The sequence below is a fragment of the Corvus kubaryi genome, unplaced genomic scaffold, assembly GCF_017639235.1.
Source record: "Corvus kubaryi isolate FWS band 111438036 unplaced genomic scaffold, C.kubaryi_AGA036_p1.0 78, whole genome shotgun sequence".
In the NCBI taxonomy this organism is placed as follows: Eukaryota; Metazoa; Chordata; class Aves; order Passeriformes; family Corvidae; genus Corvus; species Corvus kubaryi.
The window spans coordinates 6,666,984-6,685,302 of NW_024582065.1; the positions used below are offsets into that span (position 1 = coordinate 6,666,984).

An 18,319-nucleotide genomic window follows, 5' to 3' on the forward strand; every position below is an offset into this window, starting at 1 on the left:
TGGGCTATGCCAGACCACTCATCTGTGTTTCCTCAGCTCCTAACAGACTCTGCTCTTGTCTCCTGCTGCAGTGCCCCTGGTGCACACCCTCGCCCTCACTCCTGTTGTCGATGGGGATTTCCTCCCAGACATGCCAGAGAAGCTCTTTGCCAACGCTGCCGACATTGACTACCTGGCCGGGGTCAATAACATGGATGGGCACATCTTTGCCGGCGTGGATTTACCCGCCATCAACCGCCCGCTGGTGAAAATCACTGCGTGAGTGACAGATGCCCTTGGAGCCCTCAACAGGAGCCATCTTCTCTCCAGTGTAGCTCCCAAGCCCCAACGACTCAGGCTTGAGGGGACAGGGCACAGCCTTCATAACAGGATGTCGCTCCAAGCCTGGGTGCCCAGGCCTTGTGTTGCCAAGTCCAGAGCCCTCAAGAGAAAGGACCAGGCAAGATCCCTGCCTGACCTGAAGCTGCTGGTCTGTAATTAATTAATGTCACTTGTCTTTTCAGGGAGCAGGTGTATGATTTGATCAAAGGCCTCACCGTGGACAGGGGCGAGGCTGGAGCCAATGCCACCTACAACATCTACACACAGAGCTGGGGTGACAAACCCAGTCAGGAGGTCATGAAGAAGACAGTGGTGGACCTGGTCACTGACTACATCTTCCTGATTCCCACACAGTGGGCACTGAACCTGCACCTGCAGAATGCCCAGTGAGCAGCTCAGCCCTGGCAGGAACCCAAAGCCGACCTGGGGGGATGAGGAGTGGCTTAAGAGGGCTCTGCTGTCCCCTCACAGCTGCTTATCCAGTCCCTTTTATTTCCCAGGAGTGGCAAGACCTACAGCTACGTGTTCTCCCAGCCGTCCCGCATGCCTGTCTACCCCAGCTGGGTCGGGGCAGACCATGCTGATGACCTGCAGTACGTGTTTGGGAAGCCCTTTGCCACCCCCCTGGGCTACCTGCCCAAGCACAGGACCGTCTCAAAGGCCATGATTGCTTACTGGACCAATTTTGCCAGGAGCGGGTGAGTGATTCCTATTCCACATTTGGGGCTTGATGCAGAATTTCAGGCTGCTGGTTTTGTCCAGTAAGTTTTCAGGATCATTCCCAGAAGCAGGGTGTTCCATGTCTGTATTTCTTATTCCTGAATCCTAATGTTCATACAAAATTTAAGTCCCTATGTGAAGCTGGGATGATGCCAGTGGCGACTGAGGGAGGAGATTGCAGGTCATCAACTCACTCCTGGCAGGCAGAATTCCTATTGCTTGTGCCAGGGTCAACTCTCTCTTTTTTCTCACTTAAAGTCTCACTTGAGCAGACAAGGTTCCTGCCAAAAACCTCAAAACTGTGTTTCTGTGTCTCCTTTTGCCCCAGTGATCCCAACAAAGGCCATTCGGACGTGCCCGTTTCCTGGCCAGCCTACAGCGACAAGGGCAAGTACTACCTGGATATCAACAACGAGATGAACAAAAACTCTGTGAAGCAGGACCTGAGATCCCGGTTTGTGACCTTCTGGAACTCGGTCTATCGGCAGCTGCCGCAGGTCGCCAACATCTCCCAGTCGGAGTTAATGTTCTAAAGCTAAGAAAGAAATATAGTTTAGAGATCATTAAAGGCTTGCTTGTAACTGAGTGACTCTGGTTCTCTGTGTGTTTGCCATGACAGGAGTTTCTCGCTGATGTCAAGGTCAGGCAGGATGGAACATCCTGTGGGCAGTGTGTGCTCCCCTGGCTGTGACAGCCAGTGCTGGACAAGCTGTCCTTGTGGCAAATTTTATTCTCACCCTCACCTTTATCTCCTTCATCTGCCACCTTCTGTGGCATCAAACATTGCTGGGATGAAGACTGAAGTTCTTAGGAAGCAAAAGCTTGTTTTAATGAGAATTTACACCAGATTCCTTGCACGATCAGAGAAGCGGCATATGGATGCATGTGAGCGTGTGCTCAGTCAGGGCTGTTTTCCTTCGTTGTCCAGGCAGGACGAGGACAAAATAACACACGGGGGAGGTGATTCTGCATCTGTTTATGGTCACAAGCTGGGCTGAGGAGCCGCAGGTCCGAGCAGGACAGGACGAGCTCAGGCCGCCCTCAGGCCTCGCCCTCCCCACACGCCGAGCGCGCCGCTGCCGCCTCGGAACCGCCGTGCGGCGGAACTTTCGCGCCGCGGCCCGCGGGGCGGCGCCGGGCGAGAGCGGCGGGGCAGCGATGGCGGCGGGGCAGCAGCGGGGCCCGCGGGGCTCGGCCGTGCTGGAGCTGCCCCGCGCCCCGCGCTTGGTGTGCGTGGAGTACCCGGGGCTCGTCCGGGACGTCGGGGCCATGCTGCGGACGCTGGGAGGAGAGCAGGGGGTGTCGCGGGTGAGGGGGCGCGGGGGCTGTGGGGCGGGTGGCGACTCGCTGGGCAGAGGGTGAGGAGCGGCGAGACCGGGCCTGTGCCTGGGCGGGGGGCTGGGGGCGAGAGGGGGCCGGGGCGAGCCCCTACGTGGGAGTCGTTCCAAGCCAGCATGTCCCTACGCAGGGCCCACGTGTGGTTTGGGGGTGATGCTGCTTCCCTGAGCAGGGATTCAGGCGGTGTCTGGTAAAATCATAGTATGGTTTGGGTTGGAAGGTACCATAAATGTCATTGAATTCCACCCTCTTGCCATGGGCAGGAACACCTTCCACTAGACCAGCTTGCTCCAACCTGGCCTTGGACACTGCCAGGGATGGGGCAGCCACAGCTTCTCTGGTCAGCCTGTGCCAGGGCCTCACCACCCTCACAGGGAAGAATTTCTTCCTCACATCCAGGATATTATATTTCTCATTTATTTATTTCTTCCCAATACCCAGGATGGGAGAGGCTGCACACCCCTGTGATGTGCTGCAGGTGTTGGTGGGGCAGCAATGATCCCCCTGAGGCTGTGTGAGGGGAACAGCGGTGCCCATGGCAGCGTGTGGGGCTGGAGGCTGGCACAGGGGTGTGGGGCTGTGTGGGTGGGATGCTGACAGGGGCTCTGCCTGCCCTTGCTGACAGATCTACGCCGACCCTGCCAAAAGGCTGGAGCTGTATTTCCGCCCCAAGGACCCCTACTGCCACCCCGTGTGTGCCAACCGCTTCCCCACCTCCACCATGCTGCTCAGGGTGAGGAGGAGGACCAAGAAGAAGCAGCAGTTGGACACCGAGGAACAAATCCAGCCAGAAGTCCAGTTTGAGATGGAGATTCTTGGGATTGTCACCACTGTTTACAAATTTCAAGGTAACCCTTGGGCTTGTGTGCACATGGCTTGGAGATGAGGATGTTTGGTGGGAAAGGGAAGTGTTTCCCTTTAACCAGTTGAGGACTGGAAGGAAAATCAAGTGTCCTGTTGTTATAGCCTCCTTGCAGGATAAACCTTTGTATAAACTTATCAGATTCCTGCTCCTTAAAGTTGAGTGTGAGAAATATTGTTGAATTCACAGCAAAGTTCACCATGTTTTAACCCTTGTTTCTTACAGGAATGTCTGATTTCCAGTACCTGGCAATGCACTCTGGCCCTGATGGCAAACAAACCTCCATGTATGACAAAGTCCTGATGCTCAAACCAGAGAAGGAAGAATTTTTCAATAGGGACTTACCTCTTTACATCCCACCACCCATTTTCTCACGTCTGGACACTCCCATTGACTATTTTTATCGCCCAGATATACAGCACAGGTTAGTGCCTTTTCTGATGATACATCTTCCATGTATTTCACCTGTTGAATCTGCTCCCTTGTGCTGTTTTATCCCTCTTGATTTGGCACAACAGAGGCAAAAAAAAAATGCCCAGAAACTGCCTGGCAGTGGCAACCTCAGCAAAATTCCACTTGAGGATTTGCCAGGTGAGGGGAGCTGGGGATGTGGTGAAGATGATGCCTCTCCCAGCACACCTCACACAGTGTGGGATGCAGGATACAGCCTTCTGCCTGCTTCCAGTGGGCTGGAGCCAAGGGCAGGGCTTGCAAGAGTCAGTGCCATGTGTTCCTGTGCAGTCCTGGCCCCAACTGGCTTTGCCAGAAGAACAATCTGGGAGATCTCCCACAAGAAACATCTTTCATGTTCTCACTGTTGGCCTTCACCAGCACTTTTTAAAGGAAGATTTCCAGATTGAGTTGGTACCTGCAGTTCTCTCTTGCTTTGCCCCTGTCCCACTGAGTAGCTGCAGTAGCTCCCGGAGAGCAAATGCAGAGGGTGAAGCCTTTAGTGCTCCAACACATTTCATACCGATCAGTCCCAAGTGCTGGAGGGTTTTCTGCCAGCCAGGGCAGAGCTCCTCTATCAGTGTGCAAATGGATGTAGCTTTGAGGTTTTAGGTTTCTTTCAAACTTAAATTTTCTTTTCTTCAGTGGTGCCATGAGTGGTTTTATGGTACCAGTGTGTGATCAAGGGAGGTTGGACCAAAGTTAAACCAACCTCCTGCTCACCCAGCTGAGTCCCTTTTGTCTTTCCCTGTTCCTTAGGGAGGGATACAACAATCCCCAGGTGTCTGGTGAGAACCTGATTGGCCTCAGCAGGGCCCGGCGCCCACACAATGCCATCTTTGTGAACTTTGATGATGAAGAGATCCCGACTAAACCCCTGGATGCTGCTGTCCAGAACTGGAAGAAAGTGTGCACCAATCCTGTGGATAAAAAGGTGGAGGAAGAGCTGAGAAAGGTGTGTGCCTTACTCCTGACCTGAGCACTGTCCTGCAGCAAGTTGGGGAGGAAAAAGTGCATTTTTTTCCCCAGAAATTCTTGGTGATTGTAAGTGAGGATGAGCAGATGCTACTGACACTGCTGTGTTCAGTTCAATTCTGCAAGTCAAGGTTTGAATCTCTGGCCAGCTCACATTAAGCCCCTTTTTGTGCCACGAGTTCTTACATTACCACCCAGTAGCTCAAACTGAGGGCCAAAGGCCCTGATACAGAACTAGGTCCACTTGGAAAGCTGCTCTGCCTTTGGTAACCCCCCTCCCACTGTTCTGTGGTTGTTTGTGTGTTTCTTTAGCTCTTTGAAGTCCGTCCCGTGTGGTCTCGGAACGCAGTGAAGGCCAATATCAGTGTCCATCCAGACAAGCTGAAGCTGCTGCTGCCATATTTGGCCTATTACATGGTGAGTGCTGCATCTGTGAGCAAGGGAGCACCCCCTGGCTGTTCCTGGTCCTTTACCACTTCTGAGGTCCTACCACTGAGTACCTGAGCTTAATTTTAGGTAATGAGACAGAGGGAAGGAAATGCTTTGGAACTAAAGTTGAAGCCAAGGAGGATTGGGTCACTATTTGCTCCATAGGTTCTAATCACCTTTGCAGGTCAGTCAGACACTCTGAGTGACTGTTCACCTGGCAGTGGTAGAATTTTTCCACACAAACAAGACTGACCTTGCAGGTTGGTTTGTAAAAGCACACAAATATTTGTGCTTTGATGCTTTGATTGCCAAGTTTCAGTGTATAAATAGTGCCATGGCAAGTGAACAAAGAGCTGGTAAAACAAGTATCTTTGGGCAATGAGGGGAAATACTAGAACTTTCCAAGAACTCTGTAACTCTGTAATGAAGGAAAGTGCAACACCATGGTGCTTTTTTGTAACCATCTTCCCTCCTGTGTTTGTGCAGTTAACAGGTCCTTGGAGAAGCTTATGGGTTAGGTTTGGGTATGACCCCAGAAAACACCCTGAAGCAAAGATTTATCAAGTACTGGACTTCCGAATTCGCTGTGGAATGAAATATGGTAAAAGGGCCCAACCCACAGAGCTGCTCTCTCTGCTTTCTGGTTAATCCTGGTAGTACTTTTCTTTTTATGTGTTTTTCAAACTCTTTTGCCATAGTTCTGCTCTGATGAACATGTCACCTCCTGAGCTCCTTGCTTAGTGTAGTTCTTTCCGAATTCCTATAATACTTTCTTTCATAGTGTGCAGTATGTCTTTCCTCATTTGGCACATTATAAACTCTGACCTTCCTCCTCCATGTGTTCCAAGCCCAAGTGGGTGTAGCAGAGCATCCTGCTCCTCACCCAGGGGAGGCACCAAGCAGGAATTCTGGTGCTCATATAGCAGCTTTTCCTCAAGGGTCTCAGCATCTCCTGCAGGGTGCTGGGTCTCAGACCTTGGATGTGGGGTTCCCTGCTCTAATTTTGCAGAGGACAAGTTGAGGAAAAGGAGTTTCTGATGTCATCTAATAAATCTATGACAGAGCTGGCATCCACTCATTGACATCAGGTCGCATTTCCAAGTTAAAGGGTTTTGTTGATCTCTTCTCCCCACCCTGCTAAAATCTGCATATCCCAAAGACCAACCTGCCCTTCTTACACCAGTCCAGCCCTTGTGTTCCTGAGCTGGGGATATTCTGCAGGGTGCTCACCCTCAGTTCATTACTGGTTTTTGGTTTTCCCCTCTAGGTTATGCTGCTACTGACATGCCTGTGAAAGCAAAACGCAGCACATACAACTACAGCCTGCCCATCACTGTCAAGAAACAAGGTATGCTGGGCCAGAAGGGCTGCCTGGCTCTTCTGTTTCTCTGTTTGCCCCAGCCTAGTCACAGATGGTGAAGGGTCTTCCTGTGTCGTAGCAGAGACAAAACTGGAGCTTGTTTTCTGGTTATAATATTGCTGCTGTTAAGCCAGTAGAAAAATCTCCTGCTGGGAAGTGTTGTGGGAGTCTGGCTGAGCCACAATATCTGTTAGCAGGCAGGAGGGAGTTCTGCAAGCCACACTGGGCATTCAGCATTCACTGAGGTGCAGAGAATGGGGGAGTTCTCTTTTCTCTGTCAACGGAGAGTGGAAAAGGTTAAAGTTACGAACAAATGGACTCTGGAAAAAGCTGCCCAACTCAGCACCCTTCCTGGGACTGTCCAGTAACATCTGTGAAGAATGAACAGAGCACATGCTCTGTTGCTGGTTGGTCTGGTTTTGTTGAATCAACAGAGAAGTGACAGTACAATATGAAAGATGTCCCTAATTAGGACTCTCTGTTTGCCTTTCAGGAAGTCACACAGTCAGTGTCCATGGCCTGAAACAGGGGCTGAGTACAGCTGGTACATCTGGGGCAAAAAAGTCCCCCTCCAGCAGGTACAAGTTGAAGGTAAGCATGACCTTTTATACTGAAATCTTGAAATATCTCAGTGAAATAGGGATGTTTCCTTGTTTATCAGTCCTCAAGGGATCAGCTGTGAGTGAGCTGATGTGCTCAGGTTTATCTGGGAAGTTCCTAGTTGGACATGGCACTATGGGACATAATCTGAGTGTATTTCTTACATGCTGCAAGTGGGATTGGTGCTCTCCAGCCTAGTCTTAGATGTGACGAGCATTTTGCTTCAATTGATAAAATTGGAACTTCATGGGCAGCGAAGTGCAAAAAAATCACCATGTCTTTATCAGGTCATGCTGCAAAATCCAACAGGGTGGAATAAATAAATGAGTCTTGCTCTTCCCTTTTTGCTAGAATGAAGCCCATGCTGCACTGCTAGGCAGTGACAGGCTGCAGACAGAGCTGCAGGTTGGAGAGGTGAAGTGTTTTCTCTGCACAGCAGTGCTGGTGTGACTGTGGCTGCAGGGACATTCTGGCGCATTCCTCATTCAGCTTTATCTTCTGCCATGTACAGATCCATGCCTTAGAACTTGTTTCTCTTGGAAGTACCTTCTTCTTGAATCAGCCCATTGGAAGTACTTTCAGTTATGCCAGAGTTGTCCTGTTACACCATAAAATGCACATGAATCCTTTCCTTCTTTCCTCTTAGGAATCTGTCTACGTTTTCCGAGAAGGAGCCTTACCCCCTTACCGACAGATGTTCTACCAGCTCTGTGACTTAAATGTGGAAAGGTACTGCACACTGACAGAGACAGATTTCAAAGCTTGTTGTTTATACCCTGTCATTCACCCCTCTCCCCTTGAGCAGGAACATCAGAGGTGTTCAGTTTCTCAATAAAAACAGAACAGCCTTTTTACCCATGAACTTCCTTTCCCATCTGACAATTACCTGCATAACCAACTGTGCTATTCCAGCTCAGTGAAGTGAAATGGAAATAAATCAGTCTGTCTCATCTGAAACTCACATCTGAGTGCAGAAGATTAACGTTTCCTTCCCTTTTGCTGCTCTTTAGCCTGCAGAAGATCATCCATCGGAATGACGGCACGGAGTCGGAATGCACGGAGCGGGACGGATGGTGCCTTGCTAAGACAAGTGATGACCTGAGGGACAGCATGTCCCTGATGATAAAGCAGATCATCAGATCCACCAGGCCTGGTAAGGATGCTTTGAACATGAGGATGTTGTAATTGGCACTGAGGCAGAAGTGTTCCTGTGTCTGCCCCCTCCTTTGTGTGTTCTTTGGGATGTAGCTCATTCCAGTGTGGGAGCTGAGGCTGCTGGCCTGCAATGGGAATGTGGGTTGGCATTAGGGATGGCTGGGAGTTAAGGTTTTCTAGTTCATCTTCCCAGTAGCAACCCTTCAGCTTTTAAATGTCTTTGCACAGTAATAATCAAGACTTTATTCTGACTGATGTATCTGTTGCTGGCATTTTACTTTTTATTGATGTTATTGATTGAACAAGAAGTGAGGAAATTATTTCTTCATGATGCTGGGCCAAAGTAATAATATCCCAGTGAATTGGGTCAGAATGAGGCAGGAGAGGAGCACTGCAGCTCTGCTGATGTTCTCCTTCCTGGAGTGTGGAGACGGATTGCTCTGGCTTGATCAGATTCTGTTAAGATGTGCAACATTAGATGAGTCCCTGAGGCTGCTGCCTTCCTCTCACATGTATGAATTCAACTGCAAATGCCCCCAGGTTGCACTGGAAGAGGCATCACAGTGTCTTTCTTTCTTCCCAATTTAAGCTCTTTTCTCAAATACAACAAGCAGTGAAGATGGCAAAGAACAGCTGGCATACGAGTCTGGAGAGGATGAGGATGATGAAGAGGAGGAGGAAGAGGACTTCAAGCCTTCTGATGGGAGTGAAAATGAAATGGAGACAGAAATTCTGGACTATGTGTGAACTCAGTGAGCAGTCTGGCTGCTGTGGACAGAACTGTCTCTGCTCTTGCTCCTTGAGAGCCAAGGGTTTGGCATCCCTGCCCAGGGTCTGGGGAAGCAGAGCTTGTACGAAGCTGATGATGATCTCTCTGCAGTGACTGCTGGTGGGCGTCATTCTGGATGTTTGGGAGCCAGTGCCTGCATTTTTGGAATTGCTGGCTGAGAAACCCTCCAGCAAGTTCAGACTCAGCAAACTCCCAAGAGTGAGCCCAGAATCCAAACCAGCTGGTAACACAGCAGACATGGGGAGAAGCTGCGTTCCCAAATCTCTCCGTGTGTGGGCGTGCACTCTCTCCAGGTTGGTGGCCGTGTGGAAAATAGAAAAGGTGCCCAAGGAGATGCTGGGAAAAGAAGCACTCCAGAGCTCCTGGAGTCCCTAAGGCAGGTTCTGCCCTTCTGCTTGTCCAGAGGGAATGAAATTACTGTGCCATGCCTTCAGCACTGAGCCTCGCTGGTCGTCTTGGAAATAAAGCCAGCAGGAAAATACACTTTCTGTCAGTGAATAATTCCCTTCCTGGGGTGTGAATGTTTGCTGTCCTCACTACCTGATGCACTTCTCAGGTCTGTTTTGACTTCCCCAATTAGCAGTTAACAAGGACTGAAGGCAGCTGGAAAAGGGGCAGAGCTTCAGGTTCACAGAAGTTGGCCACTGCCAGCTGGATTATTCCCACCAGAAGAAAGTCACAGAAATTAAAGATCTGCTGGCATTTTCTGGGTCTTGTGCATTCCCCAGTGTGTTACGACCACACCTGGAGCCAAGCTTGCTTTTTTAAAAGCAGTTAAGACCTCCTCCACTGAGGAGGTCCTATGGACTGTTGCTTTTAAAGCCTTTACTTGTAACAAAAGGAGTAAACCCAACAAATGACACTCGGAAAATGCAACAGTTTCAACTCATAGGTTCAAATGAATGAGGTTCATTTGAAAAGTGAGCCCTGGTCCCTCAGCCAGAAAAAAAGAAAGTTCAACCCACCAGGGTGAACATAAAGTATGAACTCCCCCACAGTCAGATGCATCCCTCTTTCTCCAGGAAGGTGCTGGCATTTTGGGGAAGGAGAACAGAACAGCTCCTGCCTTGGGGCAGAGACATTTGAGCATCAGTATTTTATTGCAAAGACTAATTACATTGCTGTGTACAAGTCACACCGGGCAGTGTGCTCCTTCATTGAAGTGGTACAAAATACATACGGTACAGCCAGTCCCCCCAGTGGCACCGGCGGGAAGGGAGGGGACAGTCCCAGGGTGGGCAGGCACGGAGCAGAGGGGAGACCCTCCCGGGAGTGCTGGTGCCCAGGGGCAGGGGCTTTGGGCACGGAGGAGGCAGGAGGCTGCCCCTGCGTCAGGGAGCCAGGAGCTCCCATCATGTGCATCATGGGCAGTGCCACCCGAGGGGACACGGGGCTGGAGGAGCTCAATGCCAGCCACGCTCACACCCAAGCAGCCTCTTCCCCACCAGGCCCAACCCCTGCCACCAGCCCCGGCCCCTGGGGCATGGTCCCTGTCCTGGAGCCGGGGAAGGCACCGCAACCACCCGGGGACTCCGGCGGATGGGAAATGGAAAAGATCTGCAGGAATGAAACGCTTAAAAAAACAGAGATGGAGCCAGGATCAACAAAAGGTCCCCCTTTGGTTAGTGTTTCTTACAGTGATTAAAACAAGCATCTCTGCCCCTGCTCGAGCAATTAGTGGTAGAGAATTTGGGAGGGGGTGGCTGGCAGAGTGTGCACCCCATGAGCACAGCAGAGCAATGCTGCTGCTGCTGCTACCAGCGTCCCTCCCAGCAGCCTTAAATAGCAGGGGGGCACAGGAGAGGGACTGGGGGAGGGGGAGGCTGGATTAGTAAAATGTACAAGTTTGCCTCTTCTATTTACAACCAATAAATACTGAAAAAAAAAAATCAGTAAACTTTTTTGTTTTATACAAAAAAAAGTCTCATTGCTGCTTCTCCCATGGTCAGTGTTTGAAAAAGTCCGGTTAAAGCCCAAGGTGAGTGGCACTTTCTGTGGGTCAGGCAGTGGCAGCTGGGGCACCTGGAGCACCCTGAGCTCTCTGGCCCCTCGCGTGCCCACACAGACCCGAAGTCTCTATATACACAGTTTCAGACAGAACTTTGCTCTCCTCCTCCTCAGGCTGGCAGCGCTGGGGGCACGGCCCGAAGCTCTCCCCTCAGCAGAAGAGACACTGGCATTTGATCTTTGGTGCAAGTTTGAACGTGGGCCGGCCCAGTCCAGCTGGAGGATGCGCTGGATCGGGAGAGGAGCGAGACCACGCAGGCTTCCAGCTGGGGAGAGCACGAGGCACCCACTCCATCATGGCATGGCCACAGCCTCCTGCACTGGCTCAGCACTGGGGCAGGGCTGCATCCTTCCAGCTCACCTCCCAGCCAGGGCATCCGTGGCTTCTCTCAAGGGAAGGACGGGCAGAGCTGTGCGGTGGTGGCAACGCCAGTGATCCCAGGGAGGACAGACATGGAGGTAACACTGGGAAAGCGGGGAAGGAGGCTTGGCAGCCCCAGGGTGGTGGGGGCTCCTGCTCTGCTCCCGTCAAACAGCCCCTCTGCGAGTCACCGCTCCCCGGCTCGCTCGGACACAAGGCACCTATGGCAGAGGCGGGCTCCAGCTCTGGGCTGGCCGGGCTGGACTCGTGTCGCACCGTAGAAGGTTAAAAAACAAAACAAAACAAAAAAATAGACAAATCCCCCCCACTGCTGCCTTCCTGTGTAGAAAAAAAAGACCTGATTGGAACTGGGGCTTGTGCAGAGAGAGGCAGAGGCCCACACCAGTTGCCCAGCTCTCAGCTCTGGGTGCGGAAGGGAGGTGCACGGCTGTCCCCCGTGGGTGAGGGTCACTCCTCTGCCGTGCAAGGCGGCACAAGGACCGGCCACAGCCAAGCCCGGAGCAGCTGCCCCCAAGGCCCCGACGGTGATGGGTGGCAGTGGGGCTGAGGCTAGAAGATGCCCTTGGCGATCTTCAGGCCTTTCTGCTTCATCCTGGGCAGGGTGGAGCTGGAGCCGTGCTTGATCTTCACCCCCTTGGAGAAGCCCCGCTTCTTGAGCACAAAGTCATAGTTGGCGGCGGAGTTCATGGCGTAGAAGACGTTGGCGTTGTCGGGGATCTTCAGTTCTGGAAGTGAACAAGTGTGAGGGTCAGTCAGGTGCCCTTTCCTTGAAAGGGGACCAGAGTGGGGCCGAGGTTTGTCCCCAGGTGCTGGGACCCCTCTTACTGTCACCTCTCATCCCAGCTCCAGCCTGGTGCTGCCCAGGCTGCCGGGCTGCATGGCCCCAGGGAAGCCCCCACGCCCCAGCACACACCTCTCTCCTCCGAGATGATCTGGACAAGCTCATAGTCTTCAGGCCGGTCCCCATCCAGGTTGTGTTTGGCCATGGCCTTGCGAATAACCACGGGGGTCTTGTCCTGGCTCGTCACCTGTGAGCACAGAGTGCTGTGAGCCCAGAGAGCCTCCCACTGGAGTCTCCTCCCAAAATGGGCCGTGCCCGTATCCAAGCAGGACAAGCCACCCCTCTCTGGTGTTTCCGCAGGGATGTTACTAACCAGGATGCTCTTGTACATGTTGCCGTTGTCCACAGCCAGGCTGACACGGATGATGCAACAGTCGTCGACCTGCTGGTTGTAGAGGGGCAGCGAGAGTGAGGAGTAGCTGGAGATGCCGGAGACCGAGCGCTTGTGTGTGCGGGAGGCCGTCACCGGCGTGGAGGAAACAGAAGAGGAGGAGGCACTGCTGGAGCCTGAGCCGATGCCTGACGTGTCCAGGGAAGAGAGGGAGGTGGATTCCCAGAACTGGAGGGCAGGGAGGAGAGGGGATGCGGAGGACACAGTGGGTTTAGCTTCTCCATCGGCCACAGACGGGGCGTACCAGCGCTGGGGGAGGGAGGCCAGAGGGATCTCACTGACCTGTGACAACGGGGGACCGACACAACTACAGCCACCGGAGGCACGAGAGCCTTGCCGTGCTGCCAGAGCAGCAAAGGGCAGGGGGCCTCCCGAGCAGCCCCCGGGCCCCCCACCTGCTCCCCCCAGCCCCAGCGCCAGGGCAGAGGTGGGACAGTCCCCATACAATGGCCACACCAGCCCTGGGAGGCCTGGACCCTGCGAGCTGCCCCGTACCTTCTTCTCCTGGCAGTCGGGGGACTCGGGGATGAAGCTGATGTTGATCTCCTCCACGTCGGAGCTGCTGGAGCCGGCGGAGGTGACGCTCACTGAGTCGGTGGCATCCCCACTGCACAGGTACTGCCCACACTTGAGCTGGTCGAAGGATTTCGAGTGGGAGCTGCCGCTGGCACAGGGCTCAGTGCTTGGTGGCTGCCGGCTGCCAGGAGAGAGGTGGGGCAGGTGAGAAGGGAGCAGGGTGAGGGTGCATTGGGCTGGCAGGATAGCGGCCATTCCCACCTGGTCCCCTGCAGTGCCCAGCCAAGGATGCCCCACGCTGGCCCCCACCTCCCACCAGGGACTCACTCGCTCCATCTCTTGATGATGCCGGTGTTTTTCTTGGCCTTCAACGTGTTGCTGGCTGACTCTGACAGTGGCTCGATTTCACACGACAGCCCATAGCTGGGAGGGGAGAGAGGAGGGTTTGAGCTCCCTGTGCTGCCACCAAGTGTGAGGGAGGCAGAGCAGAGAGGGGAGCACGGGACAGCTGCTGCTGTCAGAGGAAATGAGTGGTGGGACTTCCCGAGGCACCAGCACGACCCCAGACCCCTCTCACTCACCTCTCGGCCTCGCTGAGCCGCTCCAGGCTGTGGAACCACTCCACGAACTGATCCTCCTGTGTGAAGCTGTAGTTGTTGCAGGCCGACTGGAGCAGCTTGATCTGCGCGATGACTTCAAACTCCTGCAGCAAATGGAAGCCATGAGACCAGAATCCCCTCCCCCAAAACTGAAGAACATGAAGTAAAAAAAAGAGAGGGATCAACCCCAAAGTGACTGGCACAGCCTGTGATTGCACCAGGTCAGCCTGTGCAGCTGCCAGGGAAAAGCTCTCACCTTCCTTCTCTTCTCAAAGTTGATCAGCCCACCCTGGAAAAGAAAGAGATGAAGGTCAGATTGGAACAGCCAGAAGAATATTGCTCCCACCCTTCCCTATCTCTGTCTTGCTGCCACTGCAGTGTGGGTAACAGTGCTGAGAAAAAGTAGCCCATTTCCTTGGGACAGAGGTGGATGTGCAGGGTGGGATATGGGATGTGGTGTGAGATACAGGATGTGCAGGATGCAGTGTGGGATACAGGATGTGCAGGATGCAGTGTGGGATACAGGATGTGCAGTGTGGGAATACAGGACACATGGGGGACCAGCCTGCCTTTTATCAGCCTAGGCTCTGGGAGGAAAGGGAGCATAGGGAGGAGGTACATACATCCAGGAAATCCTTCATGGCCGTGTCGAGCATCACCAGGTCCGTGAGGAAGGTGCCAAGGTAGGGAATGGTGCCCTGCATCACTCCCTGTGGGGACAGAAGGGACAGTGGGGTCAGCAGAGCTGGGACCAGCCCGGGCAGCTGCTGGGGACAGGGCACAGGGACAGCCCTGCCAGACTCACCATCTCTCGCTGCTGCTGCTGCCGCTTCTGAGCCCTCTTTGGGTTGATCTCCAAGGTGGCAAATTTGGATGTGCCCTCCTGGATGGTGGGGAGAGGTGGATCAGCACAGGTGGGAAACAGCTCTAATACCCTTTAGCTAAAATTCACACCCGCTTTTTTTTATATAACTTTCCTTGTAGGAAAGAGGAGGAAACCAAAGCTTTTTCATGGCTCACAGAGAGGAGAGCCTTAGTGAATAGGAACTGCTGCTCTCATTTCTGTATAAATGTCTCCTCAACGGGACATTTTGTTCCCTTTTGCATTTTGTTTCCTGTCAGTCCCTAAACCAGAGCTAGGCTGGGATCTGTGGAGAAGCTCCACACAGAATAAAGACATTTTTGCCACCGCCTTTCACCAACTCCACCACCCCACCCAGAATCAAGAGAATTTTGCACTAGATTGTTAACATGCAGCTGCCTCTGGGCAGAAGCTGTCGCTTGGTGCTCTGGATCCCATCCCATTGCTTATCTGTTCCTTGGATTGTTTTGCCAGCTCTAGGTAATGAGTTTTGGGTGGAGAAACAGAAATCCCAGCCTTGCTGAAACCCCTGCCTGCTCCCCAGACTCAGCACGCCCTGCCTGCATCCATGCCTGCAACTCCAGCAGCTCTGGGCTTTATCCTTTGGCTGGAACACCATGGAAACCTGAGCTGCCTGCCAGGAGCAGGGCAATGTGGGTTCTCCTTCCCCCTACCTTGATGAGAAGCTCCCGGCTCAGCGAGTGGTTGTTCTCATCGGAGAAGATCTCTGAGAGCTCATGGAATGTGCGGAAGCTCTCCCTGCTCAGGGGGAAACAAGGGGAAAAGTCAGCAACGCTGCCACAGTGGGCTTTCCTCCTTGGGCTCTCTTCTGCTCACCCAAATGACCCCAGTTATGCTCAGCTCCAGCTGGGCCTCGCTGTTTGGGAGCTATTCCAAGATGTTTCACACAAAAGGGTGAGGTGATGATGCTTTTATTTCCTCACCCTCCTTAGGTCCCTGACACCTGACACTGGTCCCTGGGTTTTGGGCACACTCCAAGAGGCAATGCTGGAGTTGAGGTGATCCCATTTACACATTCAAGGCCCACAGCATGTCCTTCCCCTTGGAACCAGCCCCGCAGGAGCTCCTTACCGCAGGACCTCATCCCAGGTCTTCTTCAGCCGGTGCACGGCGTTGCACTGCAGGGCTGAGAGGATGGCTCGGAGGGAGGAGAAGTTCTTCAGGATGCGGCACTCCTGGGGACAGACAAGGAGGTGACAGGACTCGGGTTAAAAAAAGCTGGAGGATCTGCTGGAATTCCAGCATGGCAAAACCTCATCCCTTGGGTGAGGTGGGAGGTGAGCTGTCCTACCCGAGCCACTTCGATCCACCGCTCCACCACCTTGGCCCTCTGCTGTGGCTTCAGGGACCTGTCCCCGAGACAGGTGGCAATGACACAGTTGGCCACACTGTTGAACTGCGAGACCGTGGCACGGATGGTGGGGGCCAGGTGCTCTTTGCCCTTCTTGTCCCGCTGGGACCAGATGCAGCCCAGGCAGTGGTAAGGCACCACTTTCTTGAACAGCTCCTGGAAGATAAAGGGAGGGAGAAGGGTCTCTTTGGGTTCTCTGGGGAGAGAACAGGCCGGGAGGAAAAAGGGATGGGAATAGCCAAGCCTGTGCCCAGAACACCGCTGAGCCGCCTGGTGGGTGACTACTCACAGCATCCATCAGTGTGAACTGTTCTGCCACCATCTCTGGGGAGAAGGAGAGGAAATCTGGCTTCCCATCCCCGACCCCGTTCTCCTCCACCAGCTGGAAGGTGCAGCTGCCATGGTCCACAGCTGCAGGAGACAGGGTGAAGCTGAGCACCGCAGTGCCCACACCGACCCACGCCAGCCCCCTGCAGACACCCACCCCCCACCTCCCAGGCTCTTAATTCCCATCTGGCTTCACACCTCCAGCAACGAGGCTCAGATAAAAGGATAGTCGTTTTAAACCTGGGTGCAAGTGTCTACAGAGGATTAAAGGCAGATTAGCTAATCCACTTAAAAATCCCACTTCTGCTGCAACTGAATTAGCTTCCCAGTGTCCCTCCATGTAAACAGGGTTTATGGCTGTTCAGCCACGTGGCTCAAGTTCTGGAGACCTTGATGCCAACCAGCAGCATTCCCTCCACCTGCAGCCCCAAATAACCCCACAAGCAGGGTGAGGACTCCACCTTCTGCCTCGGCCTCGCTCTGCTCTTGCTGCTGGAACTGGGCCAGCAGGATGCGGGCTCGGCGCTCCAGGTCGGAGCCAGGGATGTTGTGGCGCACGTAGGAGATGAGCTGCTTGAGGCAGGCGAAGTCGGGGGGCTTGCGGAAATCCTCTGAGTACTGATCCAGCCAGGCCCCCAGGATGGAGGAGATGGTGCTGCAGCAAGGGGAAAAACACAGACAAAGAGGATCAGGTGCCAGGAGAAACCTGTCTGCACCCCCACAAGCCCAGGAGCACTGCTGGGACAACACATCCCTCCCAAAGAGCTGCCACCAGAGCCACCACAGCACAGTCAGACTTACTTCTTCAGCTCCATCCTCTCGTCCACAGTGTGCCTGGCGTGGTCCCCATTCGCCTGCACGTGGAGTTTGCCATACCTGGTGGGGCACAGAGAGCAGGCAGTGAGCACCCTGCACTCAGCTACCTCTCAGAGCAGCCTCCTCCCGCTCCACACCACCCCCAGCTCTGCCAAGGGGTCAGGATGAACCTGCTACGCAGTGTCCTGCTCCCCTCCTTCTGCCACAACCTCCCTCTTACAGGAACAGGGAAGCAGCCAGCACTGACCACCTCACTGGAAGAGCTCCAGCTTTCTGGGAAGTTGTGTCCTCCCTGCCCTGTCCCAAAACCTTCACGCGGATGGAGCTGGGAAGAGCCAACAGACCTCCAAGGCATTGCAGCAGAAGATACTGGGGCTTTCCTGGCCACCCCCAGCTGTGTTGTGGGGCTCAGGGCAGCCTCACCTGTTAAGCAGCAGGTCCAGCACTTGCTTGGTGGTGGCGAAGGCCCGGTAAGTGCACAGGAAGATGGTGACATAGGTGGAATCATTGCCCTTGAAGGCTGAGACCAGGTACTCCACCAGCTTCTCCAAGGTCCCAGCTTTTATCGTCCGCACCTTACACGTCTCGTAGAGGTTTAGGGCTGACTCATTCTCAAACTGCCAGGACAGGAGCAGAAGTCAGTGGGCTGGGTGAAGAAAGGCACCATCCAGTGCAAAGTGTTCCCACCAGCTTCACAAGCTCAGGTCTGGGCTGGGACCCCTACAGTGCCTGGGGCTCTCCTAACTGGGAAGGAAAAGCTGAGTCTCCTCAGACGGCAAACACCAGCAACCCAGCTGAGAAGACCTGAGCACTTGGGAAATCCCAGGAAAGGCCTCAAGGTTGCCAAAATCCAGATACAAATCAGAGTTGCCCTATTTTTCAAAATGGGGCTGCGGATTGTGTCACCTGTGCCCCTTCCCATGTGGCAGAGGACAGCAGGTGCTCCCACTCCCTGCTCCCAAATAAATACATGATTCCCATGGCAGGGAAACATCTGAAACCTCCCCTGTGGCAGGAGGAGCCCCCAGCTTACCCCCAGCCAGCGCTGCCCTTTGTTTGCCGTGTGATGGAGCTGCACTTTCCGGAGGGATATGCTGTAGATCACACCATCCTCCAGCTCTTCTCCGATCTCCTGTGTGGAGCTCTGCATGGAAAGACAAGATACACCATGAGACAAGGAGAGCAAAGTGTGGCAGAGTTGTTTTG

At 53.6% G+C, this 18,319-nt stretch overlaps 3 protein-coding genes across 8 annotated transcripts in view; 2 read left to right on the top strand and 1 right to left on the bottom strand.

Moving 5' to 3' along the window:
- The first annotated feature begins 6 nt into the window (after window positions 1-6).
- CEL (carboxyl ester lipase) lies at window positions 7-1,626 on the top strand. Its single transcript, XM_042052063.1, has 4 exons — window positions 7-258; window positions 504-707; window positions 822-1,019; window positions 1,370-1,626. The coding sequence occupies exons 1-4, from the start codon at window positions 131-133 to the stop codon at window positions 1,572-1,574; spliced, it is 735 nt and encodes a 244-aa protein (XP_041907997.1). The 5' UTR covers window positions 7-130; the 3' UTR covers window positions 1,575-1,626.
- Window positions 1,627-2,168: 542 nt separating this feature from the next.
- GTF3C5 (general transcription factor IIIC subunit 5) lies at window positions 2,169-9,483 on the top strand. The gene is made up of 11 exons (XM_042052071.1): window positions 2,169-2,349; window positions 3,005-3,227; window positions 3,467-3,665; window positions 4,451-4,646; window positions 4,979-5,083; window positions 5,582-5,696; window positions 6,363-6,443; window positions 6,949-7,046; window positions 7,702-7,784; window positions 8,066-8,208; window positions 8,800-9,483. Exons 1-11 carry the CDS (start codon window positions 2,200-2,202, stop codon window positions 8,955-8,957), a joined length of 1,551 nt encoding a protein of 516 aa, XP_041908005.1. The 5' UTR covers window positions 2,169-2,199; the 3' UTR covers window positions 8,958-9,483.
- A 598-nt stretch (window positions 9,484-10,081) lies between these two features.
- RALGDS (ral guanine nucleotide dissociation stimulator) overlaps window positions 10,082-18,319 on the bottom strand; it is a 55,831-nt gene continuing 47,593 nt past the window's right edge. For 4 of the 6 annotated variants that reach the window (XM_042052070.1, XM_042052067.1, XM_042052065.1 and 1 more), the window contains exons 2-18: window positions 18,147-18,257; window positions 17,537-17,730; window positions 17,099-17,173; window positions 16,759-16,952; window positions 16,260-16,381; window positions 15,911-16,126; window positions 15,691-15,794; window positions 15,273-15,357; window positions 14,542-14,619; window positions 14,360-14,446; window positions 13,993-14,025; window positions 13,719-13,840; window positions 13,465-13,560; window positions 13,117-13,318; window positions 12,544-12,903; window positions 12,303-12,417; window positions 10,082-12,114 (exon numbers count right to left, since the gene is read on the bottom strand). In XM_042052070.1, coding sequence (XP_041908004.1) covers window positions 11,939-12,114; window positions 12,303-12,417; window positions 12,544-12,903; window positions 13,117-13,318; window positions 13,465-13,560; window positions 13,719-13,840; window positions 13,993-14,025; window positions 14,360-14,446; window positions 14,542-14,619; window positions 15,273-15,357; window positions 15,691-15,794; window positions 15,911-16,126; window positions 16,260-16,381; window positions 16,759-16,952; window positions 17,099-17,173; window positions 17,537-17,730; window positions 18,147-18,257 — 2,370 coding nt within the window. In that variant the 3' untranslated portion in view covers window positions 10,082-11,938. The remainder of the gene's footprint in view (window positions 12,115-12,302; window positions 12,418-12,543; window positions 12,904-13,116; window positions 13,319-13,464; window positions 13,561-13,718; window positions 13,841-13,992; window positions 14,026-14,359; window positions 14,447-14,541; window positions 14,620-15,272; window positions 15,358-15,690; window positions 15,795-15,910; window positions 16,127-16,259; window positions 16,382-16,758; window positions 16,953-17,098; window positions 17,174-17,536; window positions 17,731-18,146; window positions 18,258-18,319) is intronic. The other 2 variants (XM_042052068.1, XM_042052066.1) reach the window with 2 other exon arrangements.